General features: G+C 40.6%; 1 protein-coding gene across 2 annotated transcripts; it reads left to right on the forward strand.

The window, feature by feature from the left end:
• Positions 1-567: 567 nt before the first annotated feature.
• On the forward strand, positions 568-4,745 carry s1pr3a (sphingosine-1-phosphate receptor 3a). Of its 2 annotated transcripts, none has more exons than XM_079889826.1 (2): positions 568-1,053; positions 1,855-4,745. In XM_079889826.1, exon 2 carries the CDS (start codon positions 1,965-1,967, stop codon positions 3,150-3,152), a length of 1,188 nt encoding a protein of 395 aa, XP_079745952.1. In that variant the 5' UTR covers positions 568-1,053; positions 1,855-1,964; the 3' UTR covers positions 3,153-4,745. The 2 variants fall into 2 exon arrangements, with proteins under 2 accessions (XP_079745952.1, XP_079745953.1); XM_079889827.1 differs by having other exon boundaries at positions 619-809.
• Positions 4,746-11,225: the final 6,480 nt, after the last annotated feature.

Consider the following 11,225-nt stretch of genomic DNA (forward strand, 5'->3'; position numbering starts at 1 on the left):
CGTATGGATTACTTTTATGATACTCAAATTATCTCTAATTTGCCTATATAAAAATGCCTAGCAAAAGTCAGAAAGAAAATCATAACATATGAAGTAGCCTACACTGAAAAAAATGTTATGAAGTTATGACAACAAACACACACACATATATATTGTTTTAACAATTTTCAACTTTTTATAAGTTATACAAGATTCAACTCATTTAAGTCAGTTTAATATAATTTAAGATGAAATGACTTAAACATCCAAGTTGATTGTACTTAATTTAAGGCAGCAACTTTTTTTTATATTGTAAATGCGAAATTAAATGTGGTATGCTCCATTCAAAACTTTTTTTACATTAACACCAAAGATTTGTTCATAACTTATATAAACTTCATGTCATTGGCTAAATCATCAAAAGAGTCTATTGCGTGTGTGAGTTTCATTCTTGAAAATGTCGTGTAAAACACTCCTTTACACTCAAGTCAGGTGTCATAGGTCATCATTATGATGACTTGTACGGAGTTATGTCATTCTGCGTGACTTAACCCAGTAATTTCCCTCAATGCGGGATGCCAGTGTAATGACAGACGTGAAAATAAAACCACAAACATCAGAGGATGCTCGCCTCGCGCACGTTTCATCATCACTGTCTGATATTAGCGCGCGCGCCCTTTCCAAACAAACTCAAATTCAGAATCCAAACACACACGACGGAACGACGACCGTCCATTCGCTGCCGGGGGAAAAAAGTGCTGAGTTCCCGCCCAGCATGAGAGGGAATGTTGAGGAAAAGCGAGTTTAGAGTTTAGGATCAGAACTCGCAGGTGAATTATTTTCCATGAATAATCTGTCAGCACTTCTATTTGGTTAATCAAAAAAAAAACAAAAAAAAACCTGGAAATAGTTCGGGAATCGAATCGGGAAAAGCGGATACATTTCTTCAAGGATTAAAAATTCCACACGTCTGACCGTTGAGCCTACATGTTGGAAGTCTTTCATCTCCATAAAATTGTATTATTTATTAACCATTAACCCAAGATGTAGGTGCATCTCTCAGATAAATAACAGGTAAGTCTGTTTCATCACTTAAAAAAGTTAGTCTTATAAAGGAAAGCTGTCTTATTGGCATAATTTTACTGTTAAATACAGAACGTTATTGATTCTATAGCATCAAATCACTACAAACTCATTTTAAAGTAAATTTGAACAAGCAAATTTTGGTTAACTTTCTTTTATGAAGACAGTATAGCGACTAATAGGCTACCAAACGATTATAAACTGCCATTTTGAAAACTATTTCTACCATGTAGGTACTGTATGTTTTTGTATTTTCGTAAAATAGCGTGCTTTAGTTCGGGATAAGTGTAGCAATGCTTTAAAGAATAGCCTGTATAATGACAAAAAATATACAATAAACGTCCACACCGAATATTATACAAATATAACCTACAGGTATCATTATAATTTATGTGGTGATATGACGGATTGGTGGTAAAATTAACTTTTTGTGTGTCTACATGGCTAACGTTAACTTAAAATTAACCCTGTAGTAACAAAGTTTAAATTAAAGTTCAAGTAGGCTATACAAGAACACACAATTATTGAAAAATAGTCACTGATAATATAATACAGCCTAATAATATGATAGATAGGTAGATCATTTATTATTAATGACCCTTTTGCATTAGCACACAGACCAGACACCTGAAAAACCACATAACATGTACCCTTCATTCATATAACTGTTTGCTTGATAAAAATATGCAAACCAGCAAAAAAGTTTTCTACAGGCATTTTAAACCATATTCCAGATCTTACTATCCGGTGTCAAGTCAGATGACGTTTTCTTTGCCTTGTTTTTGGCGTTAGGTCCTACAAGAATCATGTGTGAAGTGGTGGATCCCTTTTCCAACTTTCTCACTGGAAGCTGCTCATAAACGCCATCTGCTGTTCAAAAGAGTGGAGCGAGTGTGTGGAAAATGGATGTCCAGCCTGAACCTGGAATGGATGAAATTATAGTTAACCACTACAACCACTCGGGCAAGTGGGGAAGACCAAAAAGCGTCGGTACGTGCAAGACAGTCTTCCTGATTTGCATCTGTACTCTGATTGTATTGGAGAACATCACTGTGCTACTGGCGCTATGGCGCAACAAGCGTTTCCACAGCCGCATGTACTTTCTTATCGGCAATCTGGCACTTTCGGACTTGTTAGCTGGAGTGGCGTACGTGGTCAACATCTTCACCTCCGGCAGCAATACTTATTTCCTCAGTCCCGGCCAGTGGCTTCTGCGAGAGGGGAGCATGTTTGTGGCGCTTAGCGCCTCGACCTTCAGCTTGCTCGCTATCGGGATCGAGCGCCACATGACGATGGTTCGCTTGCGTCCGTGCGAGACCGCGGGACGGGGGAGGTTGCTAGCTCTCCTGGGAGCCTGCTGGGCCGTTTCGGTCCTGCTGAGCGCTTTGCCCAGCCTCGGCTGGAACTGTTTGGGCCGAGTCCACACCTGCTCCACTGTCCTACCGCTGTACGACAAAAGCTACATAGCCTTCTGCATCAGTGTCTTCACGGCCCTGCTGGCGGCGATCGTGGTGCTATACGTGCGCATTTACCAGCTTGTGACGTCCAGCGGGCGTAGAGTGAGCTCCCGGCCGTCGGATCGCTCGCTCGCACTTTTACGCACCGTAGTGATAGTGCTAGGGGTTTTTGTGGCCTGTTGGGCTCCTCTTTTTCTGCTGCTCCTGCTGGATGTGGGATGCAGTCCAGAGCGGTGTCCGGTTCTGTACCAGGTGGACTGGTTCATCGCTCTGGCCGTGCTCAACTCCGCCCTCAACCCTCTCATCTACACGTTCTCCAGCCGCGAGATGCGAACCGCGTTCATCCGAGTGCTGTGCTGCTGCTGTTCCGAGACGCCACTGGACTCTATGCCTACGGTGGCAGGGGCGGCGCTGCCGGGAATAGTTATCGCGACCGCGGAGAACAGCAAATCAAGCATGGCCGGGGCAGCCAAGTCCTCCCTGATGGGAAGTAAAGTTCCTACCCCGTCAAACTCCCATCATCAGCATGGGGACACGTCTCAACCAGCTGTCACACACCCCTCAGGGCCAGGTGACCTACTGTCCGCGGTGCTGGTTAAAGCTGGCGCGCTTCCCTCGTTGGGGAAGTTTTGAGACTATGGGAGTCAGCACAAAAGAGCGGGAATTTGTCATTTCCCAAGATGTTTTGGTCATGGTTCCTGTGTGATTATGTCCTGTTTTTACAGCACTCTTGAGGAGAACAAAATCTGGATTTGCTTTCAGACAAAAGACAATGAGATTTTAAAGGTACTATTAAAGCACGATTGGACAAATGCTGACCAAAGGAGAAACAAGCTGAATTGACTTCTACATGTATTAATATTTATGAAACTGAGCATGTGCTATGAGCACATAACATAGAGCCACTACAGAATGTAATCACTCGAAAAGCTTAAGTGTGCAATTTTTTTCTATCAAAATAACCCAATTTGTAAAACGGTATATTAGCTTTTCATGAAGGAAAACGCCTTAACAGTATTATATTATTATAGTACTCTGTGTGTAAGACTGACCTTTAACATATTCTCACAGTTCATTACTAGACAAAAACATTTTGAATAGTTTGCTATTCTTATTACACATAAAGTGAGTGTTTTAAAGAAGACTCTGGATGTTTACGGTTAATATTCTGTGGATCGGTTTAGATGGCAGAATGAGGTGGTTTCGTTGTGAATGTCTTGATTTTTTTTTTCTTTTTTTCAAAAGTACTTGCTAATTTACATAAAACTGTCAAAAAAATGTAAGTGTTTACATATGTTAGTGTGAAAAAAACTCACTCTAATGTTAAGATTGCCTTGTAAACATTGTGTATAACCACTAGAGGGAGCTGTAGTATCACATTCAAACAGACTGCGCCACAGAGCGAATAATGTGAAGGCAATGGACACACATTTTGTCTACGAATACAGTCAAGCACTATAATTTAGTCGTTTGGTAGGCTCATTATAAATGGCTTTGCCTGTAAAAAATCATGATCAATGCCATCAATCTTTGAGCTATACTGCAGTATACAAACCATTGCAGTGCTATCTTAGATCATTATAGACAACTTGCTTTAAAGGGATAGTTAACCCAAAAATGAATATTTTGTTCCAAACCTGTATGAGTTTCTTTCTTCTGTTGAACACAAAGAAGATATTTTGAAGAATGTTGGTAATCAAAGAGTTTACGGCAGCCATTGACTTCCACAATATTATTTTTTTCCTACTATGGAAGTCAATGGCTGCCGTTAACTGTCTGGTTACCAACATTCTTCAAAATATCTTCTTTGTGTTCAACAGAAGAAAGAAACTCGTACAAGTTTGGAACAAATTAAGAGTGAATAATAAGTAATGACAAAATTGTAATTTTTGGGTGAACTATCCCTTTAAGTTCAGTCGACAGCACTTGTGGCATAATGTTGAATAGCACAACAATGAAATTCGACTCAATTTTGAGCCAAAACCTGGGTTAAAATGAGACACTCGCAAAGGAAGTGAAGGAGGCCAATCTGTAAACATTAAAATAAGTAGTTTCAATATTACTGCCACAAGACATAAACAATATGCATGTTAAGAGTTTTGTGCGAAATAAATCGTTTTTTAACCTTTTCAATGTGGTTATATATCAGATTTGACAGCTTTGTTGCCATGACAGTAAAACAAGCGTAACGACAACAAACTTTTTATAAAAATATAAGCTTCGGCATTAAAACCCTCTAAAGATTGGCCCCATTCACTTATTTAAAGTCCCCCTGTGGTCAAAATCAAGTTTTCTTTATGTTGTTTATACCTCTATGTGGTGTTTTTAATATGCTTTAAGACAACCCATGTGCAAATTCATATGTCAGCACCAATGCTGAATATTTTCTCCTTAAAACGGCAGTGAACCAAAGACAGTCTCAAAAACACGGTTTGAAATCGCTGGTATTTCTGATGTCACAAACTACCTTGTAACCAATCACGTACGTGCTGGCGGGCTTTAGCATATCATTAACTCTGACCGCTCTGAAACAGTGAAATCTCAAGAGAAGCCATATGATATGAAAAATCAGGTATATTTAGCAATATAGGGGGTGTATGATCTATATTACAATGAACTATATGCCTTTCTCCACAGACGTTCAGAATTGTTCAAAGCATTTCTAAGGATACTGAGGCAGCGGTCTGACTCTGAGACGGCAAATGGGAATATGGTTCACGTAATATTAGCAACACACTATTAGCGGTTTCATAACAGTCAAGCAAAAGGCTAGTCATATTAATATTATGACATTACCGTTATGTGTCCGATTCTTGTAAGGAGTGATACCATTGTGCAGCGTTTACCTCAGTAAGTTGGCTGAGCTGGTGTGAGTTAGTGGAGACGGGGCTAATTTACATATTCATAAATCTGCAATCTATGATAGGCCAGGGGTGCCCAATCCTGCTCCTGCCGATCGACTGTCCTGCACAGTTCATCTCCAACCCTAATCAAACACACCTGCCTTTAATTTTTTCAAGCGATCCTGAAGACGTTGATTAGGGTTGGAGATGAACTGTGCAGGACAGTCGATCGGCAGGAGCAGGGTTGGGCACCCCTGATCTAGGCGATCTTAAATATGCAATGTTGGTGATAAAATATGAATTTTAAGGGATAAAATTATTGACTACAGGCCAGGGGGACTTTAAGTGCTTCAATGTAGCCTGGATTTTTGCTGTTTTAACGAAAACAAGCGATTCATTGAAAATGCTGTTGATTGAGCTCAACTTCACCCTCATTAAATTTTCCCATAATTTACACACCCTCAAGCCATCCTAGGTGTATATGACTTTCTTCTTTCAGCCAAACACAATCAGTTATATTAGTGAATGTTAGTTATATTAGAGTGACTTCTGACCCAACGTATAAGAATGTAGGAGTAGTGTACAGTGAGAGTAGACGCAAACAAAAATGGCTGGGCAACAAACTCAAGACAGGTCTTTTTTTTCTTTCTTTTTTTTAAATGTTTTGCTCTATTCTCTGCGCTTCTGCGTTCATCAATACGTCATGCGTCGGGTAATTCTACCAATTACTGAAAGGCAGGAATTGCTTAGACGTGCTGCATCTTGCATTGTTTGAACAAAAAAATAGAGGACTTTTGTTCATATTGAGAACATTGCGAGAACAAGTGACATTTTGTTGAAGAATGTTTTTTACAGCATTTGACAAGTGTGACATTTCAAGTAATTTACCACCCTAAGCTGTAGACACTCTCTCTCTCCATCACCGTGATCTTTGCAGTCAGGTTGCTGGGGAAAAAAATAGAATGGTAAACAAATCGAACTCATTTACAAGAGCCAAAGCAGTTTCCTTGGTTAAATCATGTCTGTTGGCATCTTGTAGCTGAAAACTAAGTCATTTAGTATCACAGAATCCGTTCGTCAAGAGATTTCACACCAAACGGTTGAAGTGTCATGAAGAATCAACGTCAACAAAAAAACAATGATGGCTAAGTGTGATACTATAATGCGTAACCTTGAGCAAAAACAAACATCAACCCACAACACGCGACAATAAGCCTTATGCAAAGTCCTTGAAATAAGCACACGCCACATAGAGGACATTAATCCTTTCAAGTAAGGCATTACACACTTGCCACACACAATGTGCCTCTGCACCTCATGTAATGAATGGCTCTTTGCCACAATGGATCAAAGCACGGACCACTGAGCTATTGTGGATGGCCACTATTGAGAATATTCATTTGTCTGTGTGCTTGTCAGAGCTGAGAGGAGTCTCTGTGGCTGAATACATCAGACTGGCACATTGCTTGGCTCTGCACTCAGTGTGAACAATGCCTCCATCTGGACCAGTGACTCAGGATGTGCCTATGTGAGAGCACTCAATTGATTTTCTCCCATTCTGGGACCAGGGGTCACATTTAACAAGCTTTCAAGGGTTGACTGAGGTAGAAGGTGTTTGTGTGTACGCGTGTTGCTTAGGAAATGCGTCAGGACCAAGACATAGAAGCCATAATAATCTCTTCATGGTTCACTTCTGGTCGAGGTTTGGAATTGGACCTCCTCATTAGCCCGTGAACAGGCTTGCTAGCCCAAGACCTGAGATTGGTGTAGAACAATCATTAGCTAGAGCCCTGGTCTTAAAGGGAAAGTTCACCCAAAAATAAAAACTGTGTCACCATTTACTCTCCCTCATGTACGTTCCAAACCTGTATGACTGATTTGCCTCTGGAGAACACAAAGGATGATTTGAAGAAAATTTTGGGTCCAAGCAATGAAAGTCAATGGGGTCCAAAACAAGTGCACCCTTTTCATTGTACAAACAAAGACATGGAAACATTTTTCAAAAATTATTTTGTCCTACACAGACATTCAGCTTTGGGATGACATGAGAGTGAGTAAATTGTCGTTGATCAAGCCAAAACTATTGGTACCATTTGCTAGCACTTATTAGTGCAAGGCAGGATCCAGCACCCTTGCCTCAAGACCAATCCAAATTGGATATAAAAGCGGAGATGAGATGCTTCGACTAAGATGCCAGACTTTGACAAGCTGTATTGTGACAAGCCCAGTGGTCTTTTTTGACAGGGCGAGTACTAATGAAGTGGTGCCCAAATTAGGTTAGTTACATTTACAAAATTAATAATAAAATCGACTAAATGGTGGAATACTAAAATGCATGGCTGTTCTTCACTGGCAGAAATGAAGGTTTGGCACCTACATATCTTGATTCCTTAGTGAAACGTTATATATCAAATAGATCCCTGTGGTCTTCCGATCGATTCCAAGATCTAGATTAAAACTTAGGGGTGACCGCGCCTTCTCGATCGCTGCCCCGAAACTTTGGAATTTGTTACCCGTTGACATCAGATTGGCTCAGACTATTTCGAGTTTTAAATCATTTTTAAAAACTCATCTATTAACTCAGGCTTTTAATTCCTCTGGGCGTTGAGTCAAAATTCTGTGTTGTTGTTTTATGTTGTTTTTGTGTTATGTATTTATTTATATTTTATTATCTCTGGAAAGCACATTGGTGCAACTGCAGTTGCAACGAATTGTGCTATATAAATACAATAAAGAAAGAAAGAAATAATGCAAAAAGTGTACTTTTAGCTTGCCTTTGGGGCAATACCCCCAAAGGTACACCGTTGCAACTTATCTACCCCTAATTATAGCATATAAGTTCTTTATGAGGTAGATAAGGTACAAAAATATAAAAAATATAATCCTCCTGGAGGGCCACCTTTAGCTCCAATCCTACAGTAATTAAACCCACCTGAACCAGCTTTTCAAGGTCTTCAAGTCAATCAAAATGGAAGATTTTTGGCTTTTAGCATGAATATGTTATCCTTACTGTTATCTATAAGCTAGTGTGCTCCAAAACAAAGACAATTCTCTTTTAGAAGACAAAGTGTTCAAACTTCTCATCAGATTTTCTGTCCAATCAAATGCTCTCTAGAAACTAAAGCGTCCCGCCATTATAAATAGACACTGCAGCTGCGGCTAAAATCGGTCACTTGTTCACACATTTAGTATTTTCTAATGGTGAATGGCACATAGTTCACTATATAGGGGATAGGGAACAATTTGGACAGTGTAAATATACTTTCCATTGGGGCGAATGAAGTCTGGTTTCACATTAGTGTTACGTGAACCGTTGCAGTCTGCTCCAGTCCAGAGACTCGATCGTAGCACAGAGCGGATCATATGCGCTGTCAGCGCAGACCAGAAAATGTATCGGATCCTTTGAATTCTGCAGAGAATGCCATATTTTAAAGCGACATGGAGGAGCTTAGTAGAAATTACATCAACACATTGAATAATGCTGCACGTTTCAAGGCACTTCAGTGGGCCTTTCAGGATCACTAGAAATGTCTAGGCAGGAGTGTTGGAGCTAAACTCTGCAAAATGGTTGCCCTCTAGGAGCAGGACTGATAACCGACTCTGTTGACAAATTTGCAAATAATTGTCTCTCAGTGTTAAATATATGTATTCTTCCACCAGTGAGATCTCAAGGTGTATAACTTAACTTGTGAACCCTAGACTTTTAACCAAGTCATGCAAGAACCATTACTCCTTTGCTTTTAGGGGTAGGTTTGATGAAGTATGATTGTTTGATATGAATCTTGGCTTAGGACCAGGGATATCGAACCAAGGAGCATTCCTACTTGGCCTAATCACATCATACGTGCACCTGAATTACTATTATGAGACCTGGAAATCTGAGGATCATCTATCCTTATCCTCTGAAGTAGAGCCCAGGATACATTCAGTCCTCCCCCAGAGCCGTCTTTTTCAATCCATTACAATAGCCTTCAGCTGCAGCCGTATGCGAGCTGCATCTGACGGGGCTTTAGGAGATAAGCTCTCCAAGATGAGGACTTTATCTGGGCCAGCTGCCCACAAGGGCGGGAGGAGGGTTCAAAGGTCAGATGTCAGTAAATTAACAGATGGTATAAGTTGCCAGTCCTCACCATAATGAAATCCAGATGACACCTTGCTTGAGCGACGGTAACACGATAATGACGGCAGCCCTTGTGAATGCAGTTGATTTTTTCCACCCTTCAGTGCACATCTGGGCCCCCTTTTCACTGCTGGGCTTTTGTCTAAGCTTGCGGCTGAGAAATGCCTCTCTTTGTAAGGCCTAATTATTCCAAGACTAGTAAGAGCCCAATTACCAGAGGAATTAGCGCAGCGTTCATTGTGAGGAAGACGTCGTAGGGCTTTTGAGGTATTGACACAGTAGATGAGCCCCCAGTTTCAGCTGTTTAAATTTTGACCGATCTCTGGTTACAGTCTAGCAGACACACCTGTCGAAAAGGCTTTCCCTCCAAGAGTGAGTGCGTGCCTGTTTGTGGAATGTCTGAGCGAGATTAATGTGTCTGTCTCGGACAATGTGATACGAGGCGCTTGAGACGCACATGTGGACATGCCTGGATATGTGTCAGAGCAGCTGGGAACAATCGTTACCAGTAGCCAACACAGAAGCCACGAGCATTAGATGCCATCCGCCGTGGGATCGCGAGTTTTTGGGCTTGGTCGAGATTAGAGTGGTTAGAGTGTGAAATTATTTCTGGCTCCGTTGTGATCGCAGGTGTCTTTTTCAGTGAGCGCATCTGATAGATCATCATCTGCTTCCAAATGTGCACATTGGTGAGGCATATCCTAAATCGTGATAGACACCTCGAAGCACACCAAAATGTTATTGCATTAAAAAGCGTCAAAATGTGCTTGCAAACAACTCTTAATTTCCTCCTCATTTTATCTCACCATCTTCCTTACTGTAGTTGGAGGGACGAGGACTGATCTGAACCTCCTTCTCCGCCCGTCACACCAGTAATCATTCTCCGCCATTTCATTTGGCAGTGTAATGAAAGCAATCCCAGAACGCTTCGCTTCGGCAGAACAGAGATAATGAGGAAGCACACACACACACATAAACACTGCCTGATTTAGGAAGACGGCCTTCTTGTGGGCTGCAATGGGAAAAGAAAAACGTTCACACTCGTGCTTAACATTCAATCTTTGCAGTCTTTTTGTGCATGGCATGTGGTCCCAGGATAAAACACATGTATAATAACCATTTACACATCTCTCTGTCAATCTCAACACCATTTTCTCTGTCTCTTGATAATAAACAATGTGAAGCTATAAAAATAATATGCATGGCAAGCTACAGCAATTAAATTGCCTACTGGTGCTTTCTACGATATCAGTGTGACTTTTCAAATTCCAATTTATTTATAAAAGAACATTAAAACAACAATGCTGACCAAATTACTAGCTCATTCTTGGGTTTAAGGATTTGCGCTACCGCCTATCTGTGGTTACTACATGCTGGTTACTTTCTTTAAGCAATCAGACTTTTCATTATCTCAGATAATAAAACAGACAACAATTGAAGGATGGACCCAAGCCATATTTAGAGACCAGAAGATCAGAGACAAAGGGGATGGGCTCTTTTGGCTAGTATGTAGTATGTTGGCTAGTATATCTAGTATGCAACAACCTAGCAACCACTTAGAACAACCAAGCAACCGCCCAGAACTCCCTATCAATCACCCAGAAATCCCAAGTAATCGCCCAGAACTACCTAGCAGCCATCTAGAATAATGTAAAATACAAATGTAAAAATAGATATAAAATCTTGTCTATACCGCAAACTCTCTGCAACTGACATAAAATACAGTTTGAAGCATCAGTTATT

The sequence above is a fragment of the Squalius cephalus genome (genome assembly GCF_949319135.1).
Source record: "Squalius cephalus genome assembly, chromosome: 13".
Lineage (NCBI taxonomy): Eukaryota > Metazoa > Chordata > Actinopteri > Cypriniformes > Leuciscidae > Squalius > Squalius cephalus.

Excerpts from the sequence above, each read along its gene's own strand:
- s1pr3a (XM_079889826.1), top strand. The coding sequence starts at position 1,965 with ATGGATGTCCAGCCTGAACCTGGAATGGATGAAATTATAGTTAACCAC.